General features: G+C 41.3%; 1 protein-coding gene across 6 annotated transcripts in view; it reads right to left on the bottom strand.

Moving 5' to 3' along the window:
- Positions 1–26,079, bottom strand: part of LOC138516079 (uncharacterized) — a 159,489-nt gene that overhangs the window by 28,092 nt on the left and 105,318 nt on the right. For 5 of the 6 annotated variants that reach the window (XM_069630898.1, XM_069630901.1, XM_069630899.1 and 2 more), the window contains exons 4-5: positions 13,214–13,351; positions 10,699–10,842 (exon numbers count right to left, since the gene is read on the bottom strand). In XM_069630898.1, the coding sequence (XP_069486999.1) occupies positions 10,699–10,842; positions 13,214–13,351 (282 nt within the window). Of the gene's footprint in view, positions 1–1,344; positions 1,919–10,698; positions 10,843–13,213; positions 13,352–26,079 lie in introns of those variants that run through there. The other variant, XM_069630903.1, reaches the window with a different exon arrangement.

Genomic DNA, 26,079 nt, shown 5'->3' with positions numbered 1-26,079 from the left:
GGCTTCTTGCCAGTATGTAAGCATAATGGTGCAGCATTAGACCCCACCCCAATATTCATTAATGTATGCATGAAAATATGGCCTTAGAATCTCTAGGAGAAAGCATTGAAGCATGAAATCTGGCAGACCGGCCAGCTTTGCTATTACAATGTAAAGAAAATGATATCTGCAATCTCAGAAAGGTTGAGGTCCTCTAGGGCGCATACAAGAGCTTGTGCACCTCCTTTAGCTCCAAGCTTAACTTGCCTAAACAAGTGGGTGGTGTAAGCACACAAAGGTCACATGTGCAACGAAATCATGAACAGTCAGAAATTCTCAGCTCGGTTTGTTTTCGTTATTGAGAGCAAGGGAATTGGATCCATGTATTGTTATCGGTGGTGTCCATATCGTAATTCCCTGTCTAATCAAAAACTAGCTTGGTGGTGTTAGTGTAGTTTCCAAAGACAGGGAACTAGAGAAGCCAAACATTGACCAGCAAAAGTTTGAAATCGGGGAGATCCAAAATTAGTGAAAGATTTAAGGGGAAATGCTGCAGGCTGCAAAGTGCATTGCATGCTCCTACTGTGCTACGAAAAGGACCAAGTACACAGAAGCATGCGAGCAGTGGTGAGGTTTGGGGGGGGGTGAAGCATGGATGGTGCGCATTCATGCCTCCTGGTACTCGAGCAGCGTTTAATTCTTAAGGCTGTACAGTGCATTTCCCCAGCTGAGGACATCCCATAGTATGTGGTAGCCAGAAAGGTGGGTCTTTGGTGTGGGAGGGGAACATGCACGATTATGACAGCCAATTGTATGGCCTGGAATTACAAGGAATGAACAATGGGTCAAACCCATTAGGCAGGATCTTAATAGGGATGACTTGTTCTTACATTGAAAAGGGAACTATTAGACATGACGGAGGACGGAAAGGCCTACAAATAGACCAGACTATCAGGCAAATCAGTGTAATGGTTATAACAACCAGACTGATGCAGTCCACCATCACCAAGCCAACCACTTGTAGGGCCAATCCCCCCCGCCCCCCTATCACCTCTTACAGACCCCTTTGCCACACACTGATCTATGAGGATCTGCAACTAAAAAGCACACGTAATTAACAAAAACTGCAGTCTGAATGTATGCAGACAATACCCAAACTAAGCAGCAGGTGGACCAGGGAATAGTCACGAACAAGTGAGCACGAAGTGACAGAGGATGCTGGACAAAGGAAACTTGTGTGCAGCGCCCAAACGGCTCCGACTGGGGCGCTTTGTGCGACAGCAACACAGAACATTACTTGTAATCCTAGTTCATCAGGGGGTACCTTCATTTTGTAATGAAAAAATGAATAGCGCTACTCATTGGCACGGTCATATGACACTTTTACTTTGAGATTTGAAAGAAGATCTTGGAACTTTTACAGAGATACAAATGTTTGTGCAACTACAGAAAGCAGGTAGACATGACCATAACAACCAGCCTCAGTTTACTTGAGCATGAAAGAAGTGTCATATTAGTCATGTTCTTCTGTCCTGAAGTTAACAGGATGGATGGTAGTTACTTCGTTAAGATGCCCGTAATTAGAAGAGGTGCAAGTAGCGTTTACTTCATGGGGCCCCCCATTAATATTCATAAACCTAAAACAACTTGATTCCAAATCTTTGGATGGTCTGAGAGACCAGACAATCATTTGCCCATTAGTCTCAAATTAATTTTGCCCAGTCATGCTTCCCCTAGGTGAGCATCCACTTGCATCAGAAGCCAGACAGTAATGCCTGGTGCCGCTTTGCACATTTCAGCAAGAGTATCGGTGCAGCAGCCATCCTTTGAGAATGCACTTGTTTAGCAAGAACTGCTGTACGATAGCCACGATGACCCGAGATGGACAGTCCTGGAGAAGCTCAGATTACCCAGGAGGGGCGGTAATCTTTCGGAAATGCTGTAAAATAAATGTAAAACATTTGTTTAAAAAGCGCAGGCTAGGTACACATCAGACGGGCCTGCATGAGGAAATTAGAATGGCATGCGTTGGATGGCAATTGATACGCCAAAAACATACAAAATGGTTAATGCGTGTGAGCCCTCTGAAACAAATATAAACAGGAAAAATCTACACAGAATAGTCTAAAAATGAGATTTTTGTGACAGTTCTCGAAAATTAAAGGCAGCACCAAAAAAAATATATAGTTTGGGCCGATTTTGTGCGGCCGTTACTAGTCGAACCATTTTAATTCCTCCGTCTCCGCCCTTTGAAATCAGGGTTTTCACTACCCCCCCCCCTTCTCCCTCCCAACCTCTCCCCACCGCAGCCTCATACACAGCTTTTCGCCAGCACCCGCTTACATACCAAGACACATGCAGACACTCCTTCCGCAGCCCCCTCCCCACCACAAACATGGGCCCCTTTCATACATACACTTACCTGTCTTCCCCCCGCCCATCTCGGTCCACCCGTGTGTGCACTCGTGTGCTGCAGGGGCATAGCAGTTCGATTTAGAAAGACTGCTCCGAGCAGGTTTTTTTTTTTTAAATGGGTCTTGACCTAGAACAGATTTTTCAGGTTCCCAACAATATAGCAGTCTAGAAGCACACGGATCAAGTATCTATGAACAAATGGATGAGGTCAATATGGTGAAAAACAGATATGACCCCTATAGTCAACTGGTATAACTCACCAATCCCGCCCTTTGTGACATCCAAGCTCAACATTACTGCCGAATAAAACGGAATGTAGAGAATGTCCATAGTGGTTTGCCCAACCAGGATATCAGCACAACTTGGGTTCTGTTTCAACACAACTTCCGTTCAGTGATAGTTCCATAAAAGGCAGCTGAATTAGGAGATGAGCAAGCATAAGTGAATAGCTCGAGTCTCACTAATAAGGTGCTGGGATAGTTTTATGCAATACATTTTATTTTTCTTTAAAAGATTCCAAATGTGAAGTATGCTGAAGTGTATGAATGTGCATAACCGTTTGGTGTTACTTGTAGACTTACCACAAAACCGCATTGGGGCCAAGCACTTCACGCACATTAAACTCTGACGGAAAAGCACAGCCGTGCTAAGATGGCGCTTACAAAAAGGGACCGGGTGGACCCATGTTTGGAACAGACACGGCCCAAGTGTTCAACATCTTGGAGAGATTTACATTACAAAAAACCGATGGCTCGATTCCAGAGCCGGTTAATAGATACTAAACAAAATATATGTATTCACATGGGGGCGGAATTTAGTATGTGAACACCACAGGGACATTGTCAAAGCCACGCAAAAATTGCGCTGTAAAAAAACATTCGCCACATCGACGCAAACCGACCAAATGGCAAACGCCTCAGGGGAGCCCATTTACCCTCAGAAAACTCAGTCACCAGCATATGAAAAATGCTGCAAACCCCAACAGGTCCAGTAAATGGAGAAGTGGTCAAAGAAAACTGCAAGGATCCCTGCAGAACTTTAAACACAGGAAAGGTGGGTTGAAATGGGCACGCCTGGACTCTGCACAGTCTCAACCAAAACAAACCAAATCCAACCCACTGCAATAAGGTTAACACTGCCAAAAGCCATGGATAAGTCTAGAATACAATAAAGATCGCTCAAGTCACCAAGGGACAAGACATCCCAAAGAGAGAAGACAGTCTGTTCAATGAGAGCAAAATCTAGACTGCAAGAGACTTACAAGCCCAGCTGCGCCAAGATTACTGCGATTGTTCAAGCACTTCATTGTTCAAGAGTATTTTTAATCCATAGAAGCTCTGCAATGGGAGCACGTTTTAACAATAGGTTACAAATTGCATTGTCATCAAAAACGGGTTAAGTGTTCCTGTTGGGTTCCGCTGGAAACAAAATGGAAACCGAACAATTTCTGAATATGCTTCAGCTACCAAAGCCAGGGTGACCACAAATTTGTATGTCACAATATGGAAAGCCTACCCAACAATATGGTAGGGGTTTGCCAGCTCTTGTGATGGATTGCAGTTCATGGAGTGGGGTCTGGGTCCTGCATTCGGTTTATTGCTCTTGTGAAAGATAGTGACTGACAGCACCTCCAAATATCCATCTGTGCCCAATCATTATGGCTGCCTGCAAGAGATGCTGGCAGGGCTTTAGCTACAGGCCAATGTTTCGGGGGTGTTGATCATGAACTGGCCATATGCCACACTTGGGGATAAAACTCCCAACTATACTAAATCATGGTACCACTTGTACACCAACAGCCATGAAAATAAGCCATGAGGCTGTAAAAGTCTGAAACCTGCTGCAAAGCTGAATTGCACCATCAGATTCATGGCAATAAGGGGAACTAAAACCTTTCACAAGATCAGACAACCAAAGTCAAATCAAAACTCCATGAATCTGAATGTGTACGGCCGCAATAACTATTACATGTGAAATAAGCAGTCATCTCTCCAGTATAGCAGCAATAACCACTTTACTAAAGGTCTACATTTAAAAAGATTGTCCCAGAGGGAGGAGCACCAGTATGTCAGGAGCATTTGTGTATAATGCAGATCATGCTCCAAAGGAAATGTATAGACCTTGACCTCGTTGCAAAGCTCCACAACCTAGTCGACAATATGCGTCTGAACGAGGGTGATCCAGACTTCAGAGGTACACATTAGAGCTCCACTGATTTTAAGTTTGTTGCCATGAGATCACCGACTCCTTTGGAGCCAACGTGTTTGCAGGTCCTTCAGGGTTGGGGCAGAGGTCAATGCAGTATTGTTCAGGTCCTAAATTGGTTGTACCATGGGTATGGCTTTAACAGTTCATCCTGCGCACAGCCTAAGCCTTAACCAGACCACATACAATTTAAGACATTGTTCAAATGGACAAAGATCTGGACGCTCATACTGTCCAGTTTTATATTGTACAACGTATTGCCCGTTTAGATGCAGATGTATTCGTATGGGGTGCAGTACACAGAATCACTTTCTTGCATCTGTCCTTCTGCAACATGAGTAGTTGGCTGGAAAGTAAGGAAACCTTAGAGCCTTTTCTAAGCATTGCCTCTTGTAGCAATTGGTAATGTGTGTTAAAATTCTGAAGTGAACAGAACTGAGAAGTACTTGAGTGTCATTTGGCTTGAACTGGTGGGCAGCAGTTCCGTACAAGGAACCAGAGGGATCAAGTGGTACAGATCCATTTGTCAGACAAAGTCCCCAGGTCATTTGGGGGCTGGCGGGTAAACAAAAAGGAATCCTGATCTTCAGAGCAGACATGAAATACAAATTTAAGTCTGGAGGGGTGGCTTCCACGAAACCAGAAGCAGAAAAGGTGACAGCCCCACCCATTGGCTTCATGTTCATTAGTTTAGGCTCCACCATGACAGTTATGACCTATGATTGGCAAAGGTGTTCAATCTGTCCACAGAGCAACCGCTGAAAAAGCACTAGAGGCTGGACATATATTGCCACCTATAGGCAAGATATGTTGGCAAACAACTGGGATAGAAAACAGATCACGCAATGTTGGGCAATGGTTTGAAGGGTGGGAGATAGGCAGGGCTCTGGGTGGAATTCAAGTCCCTCGTATCTAAATTAGGCTGCACAGAACCAACTGCTGAACAGCCTTTGGGTACCTCAGAACAAAACCAACCACAAGACTCATGCTGCCACTCCATAACAAACCTAGCAAGCATGAAAAATGTCCTTGACCGTCTCAAATGTTTGACAAGGACACTAGATTGACAGCATATTCATGGGACTTCAATGTACACTAGAATATTAATGCTAGAGCTTTCGACCCAAGTATTAAGTATTCCCATTAGCCCTGCTCCGATTGTCTCCCTTTGCTGGTTAAAGTAAGTACTTCACCTTCTGGCACCATTTAATTGTGTGTAGATCATGAGCAATGAGACCGGAAACGTGCAAGTCAACCTCCTGCACTGCAGGCAGCCAAGACATTCAGTGTGCCCGGTGGTCTTCACTAATTTGAACCATCTAGATCAGAGTACAGAATTTCAAGTTACTAGCCAGCCATCAAGAGTAATGTGCTACCTGAATTCAACATATACAGATTGCATACCATTTATTCGGCAAGTGTCAATTCTCACTAGACAGTGGCTAGTCCAATTTTTGCACAGTCTATACGAAAATGCTCATAGGTGTGTGATCTTGCGCTTACATGAGGCAAATTATGTGCAGTCAGAAGGGGACCTTCCCCTCAGTGTTCCAAGGTATTCAATATTCGGAAGGGCTTGAGGAATGCAGCCAAACTGCAGAAATACTGTGGGGCCCTCATGTTCTCATCGCAGCGCCCCCCCCTCACCATTTCCCCCATCCTGAGTAAATTATGCAAGTGATTGCTTTTATTGCAGCAGTCTGGGAAATATGGCAATTTAAGTGCAAAATTAGATTGACCGACTGATTCCCTTGCTGTACACACCAACTCCTACACAAGAGCCAAATGCACCCCTTATTTTCAGCACATCGCCAATACAGTATTGAAGTACTCCAAGTGACTCCAATAGGGAGTACTTGAATAGGTCAATCACTATTCTGAAAAAACTAGTGTGGGTGGAGATCTTGAAAAGTACACTTGCCTGGTATATCGGCAGTTTAGGATTGGGCCATACCCAGTCAGGATCCAACTGGAACAGAATAGTTCATGGGACCAATTCATGAAGTGGCCCACAATCTCAAAGGGGAAATCATTAATTCAACAAACGGATTTCTACCATGGATTTTTTGGTAATATTGAAAGTCGAGATTTTAAAGCTGATTTAGTCAAATAAATTTCAACAGTACCAGCTGAGCAGTGCAGTAACTTCAACAGGCTCATCCTGTCCCAAAGTACTGCCCCATTTTAGTAAGTTGAGACACCTGTACAGTACCGCCCCCATCAGCTAGTGGTTGTGCAGTAATGACACTAGCTGATGCAGTATTACCACATTCTAGCCATTAATTCTTAAGCTGGCTAATAACCCCGAATCATATGGAATGTGGTTTTAAATCCATGGATTAAAAAAATATTGCTTAATCTTTAAGACGACGGTAGCTAGCTCCCTTCATTTGGAGAAGATGAACCTTCCACCTTGCTTTTGGAAGAAAAAACCCGAAACCCGTTTTTCCCCCTGCAATTCCTAGCCCAGGTTTACTCCGTTACTATTTTTGACACCCGATTCCCTAGCCCAACCAACCTTTTCCTCCATAACTAGACAATTAAACATTTAAAAATTCCCCAGCCATCAACCTACCACTCTGCTGGAAAAGTAAATTTCTGCGACAGAACCATAAGGAAGATGCTCAGCCACAGAGGGCGCTCCCCCAGTAGATTGAAAACCAGTATATTGGATCAGATATTTGAAGGGCCTCCCCTACCCCAGAGGAACATCTTCAAATACATAGCAAAAAGGGGCCAGAACCATAGTTCCACTTGTGGAACCATACAATCCATAATTGGAACCCGCCACAAGATTGCCCTGGCTCTTCTGCAAAAAGATGGAACGGCTGCAAGAGGTTTCCATGAATGAACCCTCCTTGTTTTCTGACAATCTGAAACAAATGATGGTAAGAAGCAAACTACAAGCTGCACAGAAAATTGAAATATACCATGCACAAATCCTTGACTGTCTACATTAAAATATGGAAATTCCAGATACAATCTAGATACCCCACTGGTCAGTGCTACAAGTTTATGGGCATTTTACATGTGCCTCAAACAAAATTGGCTACTTTACAGACAAGATGCCCCAGGAGTGGCTGTGAATGGGGAAGTGGGTTCGCTACGAAAATCACATGAACCTTTAGTGGCAAAGTGTTGAGCGATATCCCACCTGGGGAAAAGTTTTCTAGAAGCAAATCACTCGACAACCTTAAAACAAATGTACTCTGGGTAATTTAAGGATTGACAGCCAAGCAGAGCTATGAAATCAAATGCATGCATATTTTCAATACACCGATGGGGACCTGAAGAGAAATCAAGTTTTCATGCATCATTATCTAAACTAAGACTATCCCATCCATAGGGATATGGGGCCTCAGACATGAATTCCAAAGTCCTGCACTGGCTTCTGACAGTGCATCATCCTCCAAGGCAAAGGCATGTTTCTAGATTCAATCCAAACCAGCCCATTTAGCTCCAACCCCAAAAGTCTCCCAGAGGCCACCGAGGGCCCCAACTGTCAGACCCAGCCTTTCCATGATGGTCATGAAAAAATCCAAATATGGTATTGGACAGGTCTCCACGGGTCAAAGGTCCAACACATGACTGGTTGTTGGAACAGGAATGCACCTACAATTACAGATATCCCATCCCCTGTGGCTTTTCAAAGAGCACGAACCATGTCTGTATTCTCCACTACAGTGTACCATTACAACATTGTTCTGCAATGTTTAGGGGATTTAACATCTGAAATGCATGCCTCTGCTCACATCAGGTAGAGCTAGATGAGGAATTGCAGAAGGGGCAGTTTGTTGGCCAACAGTACTAACATAATTTGACTTTGCCAATATAGAGAACCAAGGGGGCTATATAGAATATAAAAAACTATTTGAAATAGAACCGTTTAATTTAACAAAATGTAAAGTTAAGAATGAACATTAAGGTACAAGTACTGCATACCATTACAAACCCAACCCTCACTTAAACTATGGCATTGATGTAACGTGCCTAATTGAAGCAAATGTTAAGGGTGGTTCAGTAGTGGCAAGAGCGAGTGCATAGGCATACAGCAAGTGTAACTTAATGTTAGTCCCACTCTTTAGCAGGTCAATTTTGTGGGGATTATGGCACATCACTAGGACGTGCTATTATATGGCATTGAGTGCTGCATGACTTTCATACATCCGGTGGGAGTCATGGAATGCACATCTATGCCTCTATATCTATAACTCACTGGGAGGTTTGAATTTAAGCGTTTATGCATCTACTAGCTTTACATTTTGTACATGTACACTATTTACATCTCATACACATGAAGGACAAAGCTAGCCCTGACTGATGCGAGTTTTCATATGTATAGTAGTGTACATGTAAATTGTTCTACATGTAGCGTATGAGCTCGTGGAGTGGTATGGAAACTCACCTTAGCGCGAGGTGGATTTGGGTGTGAATTTGTATAGCAGGCATAGAAATAAGTTATATATGAGAACTGAAATCAAAGTCAATCCTGACTCGAATAGTAGTGTATATGCATAATAGTGTATATGTATAATAGTGTACATGTATAATAGTGTACATGTATAATAGTGTACATGTATAATAGTGTACATGTATAATAGTGTACATGTATAACTGTACATCTACAGTTCATATAAAAGACCATACAGTGAATGCCTTAAAAGCCTCCTACACTTCTGAAAGCTCACATTAATGCGAGTTAATTGTAAGTTTGATACAAGTGTGTATAAATTTAGGGGCACAGGAGTCTCACATTCATGCAATCTACACCTACCATTCCTTGAAAACATGCAAGAGCTCACATCTTGCATGTGGTGTTGTATATTTCAGAAACCTACACGTATAGTGAAAAAAATGCATTCATTCTGTGCATGGTGAAACCTTAAAACTTCTCTCAAAAGCGTTCAGGTTCAAATCTAGGTGCAAGACCAAAATTTAAGAAGCCAATTTTGATATTTGTGCCAAAAAGGTTTACCTATGAGAAAAGAAAAATCACAAGTTAAAAGACGTCCAACACTATTAAAAACAGACGCCGTCCATGAAAGCATCTACGAATTTCCCAGTAGCGGCAGCTGCTATAACATTTATGGAAGGATTCAAGTTAGTTATTTTCTGGAAGTCTATGAACAATTCAATTTCACCTCAACTATGCCATGCACTGGCACTAACAGACTAGTAGTGGAGTTCGGCGAGTGGCAGAGGAGGGCATGAAGTTGTAGCTGAATCTCATCAAATCCTGTAAGAGCAAAATAAATTAAGGGACGTGCATGCACACTCCTTGAATGTTTGTCCCTCAGCCGATTTTCCCGCTTATCGCCACCCATCAAAATCCCCTACTAGATTAAGAGTTAATTTGGGAGTCAAACGTTGATTAGGTATGAGGATTACATGCCAACAAGTAAAATGCAAAACCGACAAGACCTTTAATTTGGACATTCTTTACTGTGCATCAAGGGTCGGGCCAAGGTGGAGGAGCTGTGAAGAACAGTAATGTAAAATTGGAACATATGTTGAGACCCATGTTATGCTGCGCTCGGGTACTTTTAGGCCTTCAGAGAAGCATCAAAAGGTCTTGGTTACAAAGGATGTTTTTTTATAATGCGCTTAATACCGGAGACCAGTTCTTAAGCACGAGACCGGGATTCGAACCTGTGGTTATGCGTGGTCTCACTTCCAACACAAACGCGTTGCAACCGAGCTATCCTCCCTGCCCAAGGATACCATGACATATGCACTACAAGGAGAACAAACTAATCAAATCATTCAGAACTGACCAGAAGGGGGCCCCCAAGGCATACACAGAAACCTAATATGGGATTCAGATTAAGAATCCAGGTGCCCACAGAACAATCCCAAAGCAATCATAGGTTTAGTTTTTCATACTGCATGCACCACCGCTATAGTGGTCATACAGCACCAAGCCTTGTCTTGACAGGAACAAATTCTGAGCAAGGAAAGGTGTAGTGCAGGAATGCCAGAGGCAAAGATGCACAGCCACAAGGATGCATGAAAGATCGCAGGGAGAATTGTAGCCAACATTGCAGACTTACAATAGGAACATTTTAAACCAACGCATTGAATTTGGAGCAGTAAACCTACCATGCCAGTCACAGCGTCGTAGCACATGCAATGTGGAAGACTTCGGCAACACAGGTAAGCGATGACCAATGAAATAAAAAGGCTGCAGATGGATGCAAGCAGCATTGCGATGTTGGCTCCTTTAACGAACTTGTTCAGTATGTACTAAAAGGAGGACATTCACAATGGAGGCGTTAGTTTCGTCATTTAAACCATACTTCACTTCAAAGCCAGGCATTACCCATATCTCCCAACCCCCTCTCCACCTCATTTGCCTTAAACAGTACTGGAAGTAGAGTGCTGCTCTACGCATGTAGAGCAGACGAGACATTCGACTTCAATTTCTAAACACAAAATAATCAAGAATCCGTTATTAAAAGATACACGCAACTAAAGTGTCAAGTGTGAGCAATGGAACTGCGTATGCAGGTTTACAAATAAAAGGTCATAGGTTTAGGGAATGATGCATGAATGGAATCAGAGGCCATTTGGTGTAATCTTTAGAGAATCGTAGTGTGGTCTGCTATTAAGCGGGAACAAAGTGGTAGAAAACCGTGCAAGACGTCAAACAGACAATTCGCCAACAATCGTAAGAATAACCAACTCTAGATCAATAGCACAGGTGTATTTTCTGGTTGACAAACGACTGGCACATATGGCAGACAAAAGTGCATCTAGTAACCCCTAAAGCTTACAAAAAAGGGACCTGGGCCTAGGTAACGCTTCACAATGCATAATTCAGTGTCCAATCAATAGACTACTTAACACTTAAGGTATAAATATTGACAATAATCTATAGGTCCGAGTTCCTGGGGTCAGATTACAAAATCTTTGCACTGGTGCAAGTTTGCATGGTATTAGCACTAGGGCCAAGTTTTCCCTATTTCTATAAACAATGGAACATATTAGAAAGCCTTTGCACCGTGGCAAGTGCAGTTTTGCATGCTATATGCAACACGTCAAAAACTAACCTTGTGCAAAAAAAAGATACATTTACAACACATTTTTGCACCTGGGTACTTGTCCTAGCAAAAATGCAGATTTTTTGCTGTGGTGCTTATAACATCAACTGCACTTGCCACAGTAGTTTTCCAACTTTGCCCTAGTGCCAATACCGTGCAAACTTGCAGCGGTGCGACCTTTCCGTAATCTAGCCTGTGGTCCCCACACAAAAGTCTGTTCCTGAATTAGTCGCCAAGCAGTGCTTTAAATGAAATATAAAGCCTGCCTTTTAATATTAAGATCTTTTCAAAGCAGACTACTGCCATCCGTCACAACATACAAAATGGTAGGGTGACCCAAAATAAACTAAAAGAAATTCATAAGTAGGCTTGCATGTCGTTAGCAATACCAGCACCTGGGTGTAGAGCTAAAGGAGGCCTGCTGGGTGCCTCTGTGGGTGGGTGAGGGCTGGGTCTTCCCAGAAGGTAGCTGCTGCTCAGATGGCTGCAGGTGCTGGCTATGCCGAGGCCATGGCTTTAAAAAGAAATTGCTGAGAAGAACTGCACAGGCCAGAGGTACAGGGCCCATGTCCAGTTGGTGCCTTCTTCCAAAGTAAAGTGCACACTTCCTTCTTGCTTTTCTTAAAAATGTCCTGGTCATGGGCATCAAGTACAACGACCAGAAGCCAAATTCGCTCCAAATATAGACCCCTTTAGGAATTCAGGACTTAACCGAGATTTGCGCCGACCCTGAAAAACTGGGACAGTTATCCAGACTGCGCATCTTGGCCATGTGATCAGATTTCACCCCAACTCAGAACCTTGTGTGTTCTCCAACCAGACAAGAACACATCCTGGTAGAACCCATACTTCCATGCAGCAGTTTATTCAAGTCTAGGAGCTCTTGAGGTGCAAGAACTATAGCACAGGGGACTCCTACCAAGTGGGCAGAGGAAGCACATTTTGCAGCACCAACAGCCAGACATTACTGAACAGAAGTGCTGCTCTGCAGCAGAAACTGTTAATCACAGCTAGCGCATATTGAAAAACAGGCTGGCTTAAGTGAGAGGACCTACCGTACAGCCAGGGCGCAGAGTGGGGGGGGAGGGAACACTAATTGAAAAAGGGCTGCACCATATCCACATGATACACAAAACATTGAAGGACTTTTTTGCTAAGTAATGCCACTTGGCATGACTAGAGTACCATTATCTGGAGGAAAGCAGGTACCATGTGTGCTCTTACTACAAAGTGAGCATGTTCAGGAAGAGTTGCCAAATGGAACTGCTCAAGCACATGAGAACGTTCAAATGAACATAGCATTTCCAGTCGGAGGAAAATATACACCCCCTTGCATCCCCGAATGTTGCCATCTAGTCGTGCAGAAAAGCTCATTATAAACAAACATTGTAAAAGTCAAATGTACATCAGCAAACCCATGCTAGAACAATTTTTCTAATAAAATTGAAAAATATTGTAGGCTTTAATGTTTCAATTATTACAGGGCAGAATGCAGAACGTGCTCTACATAAGAAAACGTAGCCAAGTCATGTGCAGTTGCCACATCAGGGCTTCTGTTCACTAAGAATTCTTACCGAATGGAAGAGGTGTATATTGGAATGGATGAATATGTCGTCATCATCTTCACCATAGCTCAGTGTCAAGGAGGAATAGACTATTATAATCAAAGTGGTAAAACAGGAAAAAACAGATGCCGCTATCAGAGTGTTCACCTGAAACCAAAAGAAGTTATTTTACAAGACCTACTACCCATTAAGAGAACAAATAGCATATTTGCATTTTAATGAAGACAGCATAATATTGGAGTGTGGGCCCACACCAGAGTCAAAACCCAGAGATGGTGCAAGGGAGAGGAATGAGGCGAAACACCCACCCCCATCGCCCCACACAGACAAGACAGGAACAGCTATAAAGTAGAACCGATGTAGGTGTGGCATGATAAGAGTTGTCCGAGGAAAGCCATGAAGTATTTTTGTTTTATTTTTAAAAAAAAGTGAGAGCAGCTGGTCAAGCCTCCAAAATATCATTTGCTTCAAATACAAATTGCAGAGATCAGATGTGCAATTTTGTTTACAAAAAAAATAATGCAGGAAGGTGACCAGAATATCAAATACCCATGCGTTCATACAGAAGTCCAAATCCCTAACAGAATCCTAGAGGACAGTCCCCCAAACACTGAGACCGACATGCATTTTACCTTGTTGACAGGACCTCTTTGCCCACAGAAAGGTGCTCAGACCCATTGAGACCTGCACCAATGGATCTGAACACTAAGCTTGAGATGTCCTAAGGGTTGAACGCAAGGTTGACCATCCTTTCAAAAATATATTAGGAGTCCATGATCAGTTGCATTGATGTACTTCAAACCATGTGTTTTAATATGCCATACACAAGTCCAAAAACAGAGTGGGATCCACCCTGTAAAACCAGAGCTCTTATTGCTCCCAAATGGGGCTAAATTCGTTGCTTAATGGTCAGATTCGAAGTTCTATACGAATATTTTGAATACATTGATTAAATCTTTCCTTTTGCCCAATAATTCAAATTTTAGTTTCAATAACTTCACTGGGTATTTTGTAAAATTATATCCGTGTTTAATTTACACAATAAATCAAATGGCGAAGTCAAAATTCCTCTTCCTTGAGTACAAGTCAATGCCGATGCATTTCGGTGCCGAGCACCATCGGGGCACCATCAGGGCTTTTAAATAAACAAACCTCATTCATTTGTTTCATTTACAATTCAAATGTACATACATCCATACCAATTCGTGTAAATCGAGGCCATAGTGTCAAAAAAAATGGGAGGAGAGTAAAAATAAACTGTCATTAAATCACAAATCAAATAACCTTGTACATTCGCTCAGTCCACATACCTGAGCTTGTGCCTGTTAGAATCCTATTCGCCATAAATCGTCATTACACCTGTGAGTATAGATTATTCCTGCAAGTGTAAGATGTTGCTGAGAGTCATCTCACAGACTATCATTACAGTTTTAACCGTGTGGTTTGCTGCTTACCTTCACAGTGTGTCAGTTTCCGCATTCGTACGAATGCAGACCTCGTCCGCGGCAGTTACTTGTATTTAACAGTAACCATGGCACTGCGGCTGGCGTCTGACCAAGAATGGTCATCATGGACGCGCCTTACGTCCCCGCCCTCCCGTGGAAGTGGGTAGGCAGGACGTATGGTTGCCAGGGCTACTTCACGTAGCTGTATAGATAATGTGTGGTAACTCATCCAGTATCCTTAGGTTTAAAGGACTACCTTTACAGCTTAAAGCTGTATGCCTCATATCTAATGTTCGATGCGCCGTGCATTTCCCCAGCGCTCGAGAATAATCTTATGTCGGAATTGCTTTTAAGATTACCATTCAAGATTCAATTGAACATGAGTATTACCTTCTGTTATAAGTATCCCATACGTATCGTCTCATATCAACTGCCCTATAGGCTTTAGATCATCTTGGAACAAGGTTGCACTTCACATGACAATAGCTAGAAACCAACGGCAATTAAACTTGTACTATAGGATTGGTATGACAGCATCAGATGCGTCTCCTTTACAAATACACAGGTTGCAAACAGTAGGGTATATGAGAAAGACAGAGTTAAACGTAAATGTTTCGTTATTTTACACCATTATTGGACAATTCGCAGTTCCACATTGCCAGTGTCCGTTCTACATAATTAAAGGAAGCAAGCATAGTTGATCCCTTCATTCAGACCCCTCTGGGATAAAGTTCTGAGCTTATCCATACCACCTCCAATAGCTGAAATCTTATTTGTGATGTGTTTGTTGTCCCAGTGTCTTGCTACAGCCGAGTTTCTATTGTGGTTACGAATGCACGAGCGGTGCTCGTTCCATCTTACTCGCTGTCCGTGTCGATTGTCCCATAGAGTACATGCCACAGGGGCATTTGATGGAGTAGATCACATTATTTGTGGTGCATGTCCCAAAGTGTGGTCATTTTATTGGCTCTCCTGTATGCAGGTGGTTCACTATGTTACCCTTCTGTATAAAACCAGTTACTGTAATTCAAGCATGGAAATGTCCCTGTTCTTGGTGTGTTTTTACGGGTATTCAGATTCCTGGTGCCGACCAATTTTTTTTCAAATTCTCACTACGTTTGTAGGCAAATGTTGCTCTTTGAACAGTGATTCAACTCTCATTCAGCAAGAGAACATTCCAATTCTTTATTTTCTTGATTCTGCTGCTTTGTTTTGAATATTTGGACACAAAAACCATGGGGGGGCCTCCTTAGTTCTGTTGTGGGTTCAATAGCTCTTGTTTTATTTGCTAATCTAGCTTCCACTTCTGCAATCTCAGATTTGACATTTCAAAAATGTATTTCCCCATCATGACTATGGCACGTTCATAATCTGCTGGGTCGCTTACAATCCTTTTGACCCTTAACCTCTGACTGTAGGGTAAGTTAGACTCGGTCGGTGAAAGCTAAGCTTATGGAGAATGTTATTTCTGTCAGTAGGTTTCTGGTATATATTACTTTTATATCCAGTGTTGGTATTACTGATTTCCACATCTAGAAATTGGATACTTGCTTTTGAAAATTCTGATGTGAATTTTTATCATATTGAGGTATTGTAGAAAACCTTGTAATTCATCTTCTGTGCCTTTCCAAATACCGAAAATGTCATCGATATAACAGATCCACGTTGATCTTTCCATTCCAATCTTTATGTTCTAAAACATGATCAAACTCAAATTTGTGCATGAATGCATTGGCGTAAGGTGCCATGGTTGCACCCATTGACGTTCCATTAGTATGCAGATAAGTTGTCTGTATTGGAAATATGAATTTTCAATTATGAACTCTAGTAGTGCCATTAGGAATTCTTTCTGGGCTGGTATGTTCTATAGCCACTCCACTGCTGTTCTTCCTTGGTCGTGCGGGATGGTGTGTGTATAGGCTCTTTACATCAATAGTGATTAGAATGTTGTCTGCTGCATATGTAGTTCTCAGGTGTTGTGAAGTGAGTGGTATCTTTTACCTATGTACTTGTTTTTTGTATCGGGAGTTATAAGAAGTAGTCTATATATACTCCTAATGGCTGTAATATACTGTTTGTACCAGCAACTATCTTTCGGCCCGGTGGGTTAATTAGATCCTTGTGTACTTTAGGCAGCGTGTAGAAATGATGCATCTTGGGGGAAGTTCTTGGTTAAGAACCTTAGTGCGATGGTTTATCCAGCTTAATTTGTCAGCTTTCGTCAATAGCTCATTCAGGTTGTTTAATTTCAAGGGTAGGATCTGAATCCAATTTGGCATAGGTGTTGAGGTCGCCTAGTAGTCTCCTACATTCTGCATCATAGTTTATTGTATCAAGTACCACCAGTGCCCCTCCTTTATCTGCAGCTCTGATAGTCGAGGGTTGTTCTCCATAGAGGCTTATCAGTTTCCATTCATGAGGTTTCATGAAGTTTTCAAAATCCTTGATAGTCTGCTTTAGTCTATGGATGGTACATTGATGGCTGGATTAAATCCACGTTTGCCTCTAAACTCTTTAAATCCATCTTCTGCCTCTCTCGAGGCTGATGTTTCTAGCTTGTTAAATACTTTCAATTTCATCTTCCTTATGAGTTTGAAAAGTTTCAATGCGGGCGTCAAAAAGTGACCTTTTGTATGTGGGCACAAAGCTCAATCCGTGTTTCTCTTGTTCTGTTAATGTCCTCGAAGAAAGATTCAGAACTAAACTGATGGTCCTTCCCTTTGTTCCCCCCCCCCCCCTTGTTCTTTGTTCTCGTTGTCCTAAAAAAAAATAAGTGGTCTCAGGTAGTGTGCTGGAACTGTGTGCTTGATCTGCATTCAGTTTCCGGTTCTTCTCTGTATTCCTAGTCGAATTAATCTGCCCCCGTACTCGAATTCTCACTGTTAGTAGTTTTCGGTTTTGGTCTGCCTATTGGTGGTATAATGCAACAAGAATACCACAAAAACAGCTACCCGCCTACACACGTGCCAGGTGTGTCTAGTTGCACAACGTGCTACCTTTCATGTCGATCAATTATTTGCGACAGAAAACAAATACATTTTAATTCATGGCTACAAAACACTTAGAAAAATTAAAAACAGGAGAGACAAAAATGCACATAACATTCCATAAGAGAACCTATACTGAAAAACAATTGTCTTGACCAGTTGGTTTTAACTGAACACATTCGTCGGATACTGGTGATGTAGTGAGGTTAGTAAACAAATATGGTGACATCCTATTAAATTAAACCTTGATGCAATTCACTATCCTTGACTTTGTTAATTTTTCTGTCCTTGACTTTGTCGACACCAAAGAGTGTGTTTCTGGGTCCTGGCAAAAGATGGTTAAACAGGCTCAGTAGCTAATTATTTGATGCTATCAGGCATGCGTCGGACCCGTCTTCAGGACTTGATTTATATAGATCTCCCAAATTGGGATTTCAGAAATAGTTCATTGGTAAATTTCCTTTTCGTGGTTTATTTGGCGTGTGTGGCCTTGATTTTAGAACAAATGCGGACAGGATTCACTGGTCCCAACTGATTTCTTTTCAAAGATTTTGAAACTTCTGCCATTGTTATGGCTGTGAAGCACTTTGGGTTGGAAAGCCCTTTGGAAGATGGTAGTTGTGCGTTATTCTTTTCTTGTCCTTTGTGCAATATTATCAGCTTGCACAGTTGGTGCTGTGATCTCCTGGTCATCACACGCACTCCTCGATGCCCCTGGCCTCCATCACAGCATCACAGTTTTCAGGCCTCGGAAGCTCCAGCAACAGCTTTACCAGCATGGGAAAGCACCACGCTTGTAGTAGACAAATTGTGTTCCTGCAGCAAGCACAGCTCCCCAATCTCCACGAGTGCTCTTACGAGCTACTCACTGCGAGTAGCTGTTTTCGTGGTATTCTTGTTGCATTATAGATTCATATTAGTCCTTTGCCACACAGCCCCCTAACAAAAAAAAAAAAAAAAAAAAAAAGGACTCCGCAGCTCTAACTGCTTTATTTCCCTATTGGTGGTCCATACTTGTCCATCCATGTGTGGTCTGATTGCAGTTACGTAATAACGAAACTTCGCATTTAACGCTAAGCCTTGCTTATACACCCGACTGTTTGCAACATTTATATTTATTTGTAAAGGAGACGCATCTGATGCTGTCATACCAATCCTATAGTACAAAGTTTAATTGCAGTTGGTTTCTAGCCGTTGTCATGTGAGGTGCAACCTCGTTCCAAGATGATCTAAAGCTTGTAGGGCAGCCAATATGAGATACGTATGGGATACTCGTAACAGAAGTTCTTCAATGGTCATCTTAAAAGCAATTAATTCCGACATAGAGGTAAAGATTCGAGCGCTGGGGAAATACACTGCGCATCGAACATTAGGCATACAGCTTTGAGCTCTAAAGCGGTCTTTTAAACCTAAGGATACTGGATGAGTTACTGCAATTAAAGACACCGTCAAAATTCAACCAACCATAAAATAGTCTTTATTGATGCAGAAGGACAAAAATAGTGCTCGGAAATTGCCATGTTTCACTGCTGGATGGAGTGCGTGGAAACAAAGGGGTATTTAGAGTAACCCCTTCAAAACCATAGATTAATGGCTACTCTATGGTTTTGAACAGCAGTAAATAGTACACTGAAATAATGGCATTGTGAAGGCAGTGAACAAGGCAGACATCTTCCAATAGGCAAGCCATAAGCTAGTATAATGCATGAAAACATTTAAAACCAATGAAACTACATACAGCATTTGCTAATGTGTGACATAAGGTGAACGGACAGAAGCTAATGTTCGCTAAAATAAATTACTAAGCCAATGTTGCCTGAAGGACTCATGGCTGTGTGGACCGACTTTATAATAGCAATGTATTTGACTGACTCCAACCGTGTGCGCTAAGCACAAATCTAAAAGACCAGTTTAAGATGAACACAGCAAGTGCAAATAAAGTGCTAAATGATACCACACTCATCCATAAGGGAACAAATCTCTTGATAAAAGGTTCTTCGTGGTCAAGAAAAGCAGATGTGTGAAATTGGTAATCTTGATATTAGTTCTGGGAACCCAATGAGCAGCATAGTGCTGAACCAACTGTATATATGTTCCAAAAATCACGTCCCCAATGAAGAATTCAGATGGTCGTTAAAGAACCATTGTAAATATAAAAAGTGGGATGACAGCAGTTTGTGAAAAAATGTGCATGTAAACATATCTGCATGTGCAAACAGTCGCAATAAAGTGCATAGTGCTTAATGATGAACATCGGCATTACACCAAGAACTGGTGCAAACCTGCCTGCACAAGATTTTTGTATGTGCAGAAAAGGTGCAAAACATTACATCAGAATAAAGTACATCAAATAAAGTGTATAGTGCACAATAATCTCAGACATCACTATACATTGTTTTAAAATTCTCAAGAGGCCAGTCACAAAACTTTAAAAGTTTTGTAACCGATGATTCTAGTGCATAAACAAAAAGTAGTAGCTTAATACACCTATAAAATGTACTAACAACTGAAGAAAAAAAAAATATCGAATAGAAAAGGAATAGCATGAGATTACCCAATTCATAAATCAAAAAACAAAACGAAGGACCAGAGAGACAGACAAATGTGCGTGAGGTGCTCAAACCTGCCAAGATGTCAATGACCAACTAATCTTACAAAATTAGTCCTCAACTGTTTTTCCGAATGCAAAGCTTCTTAACAAAAGAGGGAAACAAGAGAAACTCGTCCTGCTCCAACAAATCTCTCTCAAATCTCTCAAGTACCCAAGAAAGTAAAGTAGTTCATCAAGGTTATGTCCTTTGGGACATTGTTTCACAATCAAGAATTTATTTGGTTTCACATGGTCTCAAAAGCATTTCTCTGTTGCCACCTCACAATGGCTCAAATGGATTGTATCCCAAAGAATGCAAAACCATCCAATTTGCCACCATGAATGTTCTTAAAGTGTATCGCCATGGGATGGGTAGGATCTATATTTTTGATGGCCCAAATATGTTGCAAGATCTTCAATTTTAGTTTACCCTTCATACTACCCATTTCCCACAGGAGCAGCCGAGAATGTATACCACATAAGCGGTTTCACATGCGATTCTGGTAGTAATCTGTATGTCGGAAACCAAAATGGGGTGGTGACAGCTGGTCCGATTGGCCGGTAATTGGCATGCTTTGCATTTGGTACATTTAAAGAATCCTGGAACTCGTGGTGAGCCAACTTTCGGCCCGTGATATAATCTTGTATCCAGTTAAATGAGGCCAATGACTGTCTTTGAGCAAGGCAGATTTTTCAAAAAGTGACATTAACCCTTTCACCTAATAACCCATTCAAGCGCTCATCCAGCTTTAGCACATGTCAATGTTTGCTGATAATCCATTGCATAGCACTGCATCCATTACCATAGGTCAAGATTAGGCGCAAGTCTTGTTCAATTAGTTCAGTTTGAGAGGTTTGATTAGATATAAAGAGTGATGTTGGATCCGTTTCACAGGCTTTCGGCTATGCTCTTTACAGGATTTTCTTGGGATATCCACGGTCATTGAATTTGAGCCATGAATATCCATTCACTGTCAAAGTTCACAATTTTAGAGCAGTTCCTCCTGATATGAATTCACTGTAAGGAATGCTCCATTTCAGGGCTACCAGGTGGTTGGTTTTGGCATGGAGTGTTAGAACTGCTCGGTTTTCTGTACAGTTATGTAACCAACTCGTCTTGTACCACTGTAACCAGAATATCTAAAAATAAGATCTGTTTTACTATGGCTTTCAGTAAATTCTAAGTGGAGTTGATTTATATTTAAAATCTTCACGTCTGCCATTCAAAGTACCATCCCAGATGACGAACAAGTAGTCAAAATACCTCAGCTGCAAAGCATCTTTTTGGTGTATTTGCTATTCTTTGGGTGCCACACCAAATGTCTCCCACCAGCCCATTGTTAGGTTGGCGTACTAGGGGTTAAAAGATAGATCCCACAGATCCCCCCTGCAGCTGGATGAAAAACTAGTTTTAAAAGAACGTGTTTGTTTAAACACCGATTTATCATTTCAGGATCATTTTGCTCTGTTCCAGATAATTCATAGATTTGGTATGTAAAACTCGCATGCTCTTAACCCACCCATCTTTGTGTTTGATGGATGTATGAAGAGAAACCACTTCTAAGGTGGCAAGAAAAAAGTTGGTTTCCAAGGGATGCCATCTATTTTATTCAAGAAAATCGTTCCTATCCTTCAGATATGAAGGCAAGGTGGTAACAAGATATCAAGGGTTCATCCACGAATTTGGAGACTTTCAAGCAGAGCTCCACACCAGTGACAATTGGTCTGCCCAGAGCATGTATATATATATATATATATATATATATATATATATATAAATAAAATCTCTCTAATTGGGGGAGGGTGGGAGAACCCCATCCCCTAGAATAACTAATTTGTTCAATTTCACATCAATGGTCAAACTGCATACATTACACCAATTCAGTTTATATATATCCTTAATCATTGTATAAAATCGTCCTTGGACAATTAGAACATTTGACAATTGGTATTTGACTTAGTTTGCTTTTCCATTATTGCAAAACTGAACTCAGTCTCTGCAAGTCTGCGAGTCTTAACTTTCAATATCTGAGCTCCGCTCCATATCTACGCATTTCAGATTTGTCCTTCAAGAGTGCTGATCGGACTTTCTAAAATTATTAATAAAATGCATCTCATTTATAATATTATATTTGATTTGGCACTTCTGACTCATGTTATAACTAACCTGCATGTAGTATCCCTTTATCTTGCTGGCCTTACAGTGGTACTCCAGTCTGGAGAAAATGTCTCTCCCTCCTCAACTTCCACAGTAAATCAACTTGATCACCTATTTCACTTCTGGTGTGTCTAAAGAGTACGATCCTAGTCTTCAAATTTACCATCCAACTTTCCTTCCCTTCCAGTCTGTTCTATAAAGAAAATAGTGGGCATTCATTATCAATCCTTTCTGTACATTCTCAGTCTACCTAACTATCTTTGGCCAGACTCTCGACCTCCCCGTTAATCAAAAGTCCAAGTATTCCTGTTATATAATTCTCTCACCTCATCTAAATATGCCTACGTCCTTCCTGTGTATCGTATGGTAATGTTGATTTATAAAAACCTATACACAAGGAAAGTGGTTCAAAGCACTCAAGGGGGTGGGGGTGGAACAAGGATGAGTTGTTCAGAGCCCATGAAATTCTGAAACGATCTGCAGACAGTACGTGCATATAGTACAATTAACAGTAGTGAAAGTAGCAAATGGACTGGCATGGGTGCCAGGTACCTGTGAGACTGGTGTCATGATCACCAAATGTTGGGTTGTGCTCGTCATTCTCTTATTCTGCTTACAAAGTGTTCTCGAAGCTAGATCTGCACTCCATACATAAATAACATAATGGAGGAGATGGTTGAGAACAGGGGAGAATTAATGCCTAATCAGACATTATAGAACATTATTTGAAGACCTGGGAGAATCTTACTGTTTGCACTGAACTTGATTTACTGTGCAGGAAATTTAAAGGAGAAGGATATGATTGATGGACCTTTTCTACAGAGGTTACAAAGTACAAAGTACATAAAGCAAGCGCGGTCAAGGGATACTGCATTAAGGTTTGTTATTCAGTTAGAACACTATTCCGGAAGAAATGAGATGCCTTCATTCATCATTGTAGGAAGACGGATCATCAGTTATCCTGAGCGATGTCAGCCGAAACGTGTAGATACTGAAGCTGAGCAAAAATGAAAAGCTCCCCAGATATTTCATCTGTTGTGGAAATTGCCAAATACCATAATTGCAGAGACTTGATCAGCAATTTTTACAATAAAATTGCTAAAGAAAAATAAATTGTCAAATACTCTACAATGCAGGATATAGATTTGACGCAATTAGAAATGTTGGACTATTAATGGATGATTGAAAGAATGTTATACATTCAAGGGAAGGGCTCCCCACGCCCCGATTAGTGCATCTGTGATCCCATTGAGAATATGGGATACATTTTCTGCAGCGTGCAAATATATAATATTCAGGAGTTTGAGCACCTAACTTTGATTGTTTTATAGTGTGCACAAGGTATGTATGTAGCCATGATTGCAGTATAAATATTAGAGGGCTCAAAGAACGGACCACCCCCTCTTAAAGCTCATGCATCTCATTACCTGCTTGGAACTGTAGGTTTAGTAGTATGACCTATCTGGGTTTTTGTAGTACAAGCAAATTTAGACTGGCTGCAATTGAAATTAAATGCATAAATACCCCATTTGGGCTTCAGGTGTTCAGAATGTCAGGGTAACACTTTGGTGCAAGTGAAATACACAAATGCCATCTGGTATGCAAGACCTATCCCACTTTTTATTTTTATTATAGCGTGGCTAGCACATAAACACTTGTAGAAGCGCTCACAACCAGCGAAAATCAATGATTCAGTAAGTATTTAGAAGCCAGGAATTGAATTGTGCATGTAGACTTAAGACCATGGTGCAACTTCATTTAGAGTTTAATAGTGGTTAAATTGTGTATTGCATTTGTCAGCTGAAGATACTTATTGGATTAATCATTGTACAATGGTACTGGCCTTCATTCAGAGTACGTTAAGAATGTTTGCTTGGAATAGATTCATGTTCTCAGCTCAGAAGTTGGGTCGAAATGAGTAAAATATTCTAAGCAAACAATTTAGAGCGAGATGAGCCGAAGTGCAACACTGCAGTGTCTAAGGGCAGCTAGTTAGGACCTTGGTATGCTAGAATAGGTAATGTCTGTCTTTAAACCAAACATGTGCAAGTTGTGTTGATATGACAAAACATGCTTGACATGGCAGATTCACTGTGGGGGGCAAGGGGAGGCCTGAACCTGGACTGGGGCCCAGCGGGCAAATGAACAGTTTGGTAAGGTTAAAGTGATGTGCATACAAGATTAAGGCGATTCTGATGGAATACAAAGCTTGTGACAATTTTGACACCTAGCGAAACGCGATTGGTTGTGCTACAGATGGGAGCAGGAAGGCAATGAAGCTGGCCAGAGTATAATCTCTAGATAGGGTTGGAATGGACTTCAAGCCAGCCCTGGGAATAGGTCTACCATGCTGAGCATTTTTTGAATCCGGAAGTGTTGCACACATGCCGTAGTATTTCAATTTTGCAAAGCAACCAGGGACATACATTCTACATTTCCTGTATGAGTAATTTGGAACTTTGCTTAATGCATAGGACAGATTCCAGATTTGAAAGGCTACAAGGAAAGTGTCTCCATACTTGTGTTGAATCCGCTAGTCTTCAGCTTTGTTTATTTAGGTCACTGGTCGTCTAAAGTAGCAAACTGGGCATCATTGAACACTCATCCAATTTGTCTGCACCTGAAGCAATTCATTTTAGATCAGTTGAAGTAACAGAACAAAGGAATCGATTGATAACATTTCTGCCAATAGGCGACAAGCAGAATTGTTTGCCACAGTGAGACTGGTGTTCATTACTGTTGTGGTGATTATACCCATGCAAAACCGAAATGTTTACCATAAGAATATAAATTTGGTTATTCTTGAAGCTTTCAAAAGTCAGTAGCTGGTCCAAGTAGTATACTCTTGTACATATAAGTGTAATTAAAAGATGTGTTCATGAGATGACTGATTTTAAACTCGCATTCCCCATTCAGAGAAGGTAGTGGGTGGGTGCATGGCATTATAGTAGAGGGTATAGGTAGGCACCACTTATGTATTGTGTTATTAAATAATTCAATTTGTCGATGGTCCTTTTCAATTAATGTCTGTATTTAGAGCTACCAGGTCAAAAATAACCCAATGACACCAGGGTTATACATAGTCTGCACAAACAGAGTGGAATCCAACCTGTAAAACCCGAGCTCTTATTGCTCCCAAATGGGGCTAAAATCGTTGCTTGGTCAGATTCGAAGTTATATACAAATGTTTTGAAAATGCAATTTTAGTTCCAATAACTTCACTCTGTATTTTGTAAAATTATCTCCTTGTGTTTAATTTACACAATAAATCAAATGGCAAAGTCAAAATTCCTCTTCCTTGAGTACAAGTCAATGCATTTCAATGCTGAGCACCATCATCGGGGCTTTTAAATAAACATCAAACCATTGATTTTTATCTTACATGTACATTCATTTTTCATTTACAATTGAAATATACATACCAATTTGTGTAAATTGGAGGAGGGTAAAATAAAACCTTCATTAGTTCTGTTGTCATTAAATCATAAATCAAATAACCTTGTACATTCGCTCAGTCCACATACCTGGGCCTGTGCCTGTTAGAATCCTATTCGCCATAAATCGTTACACGTGAGTATAGATTATTCCCGCAAGTGTAAGATGTTGCTGAGAGTCATCTTACGGACTCCTATCATTATTACAGTCTTAACCGTGTGGTTTGATGCTTACCGTCACAGCGTCTGTTTCCGCGTTCA

The sequence above is a fragment of the Ambystoma mexicanum genome, chromosome 6q, assembly GCF_040938575.1.
Source record: "Ambystoma mexicanum isolate Mex_15411 chromosome 6q, UKY_AmexF1_1, whole genome shotgun sequence".
In the NCBI taxonomy this organism is placed as follows: domain Eukaryota; kingdom Metazoa; phylum Chordata; class Amphibia; order Caudata; family Ambystomatidae; genus Ambystoma; species Ambystoma mexicanum.
The sequence above is the reverse complement of the archived record's forward strand: the minus strand, read 5'-3'. Positions and strand labels throughout refer to the sequence as shown.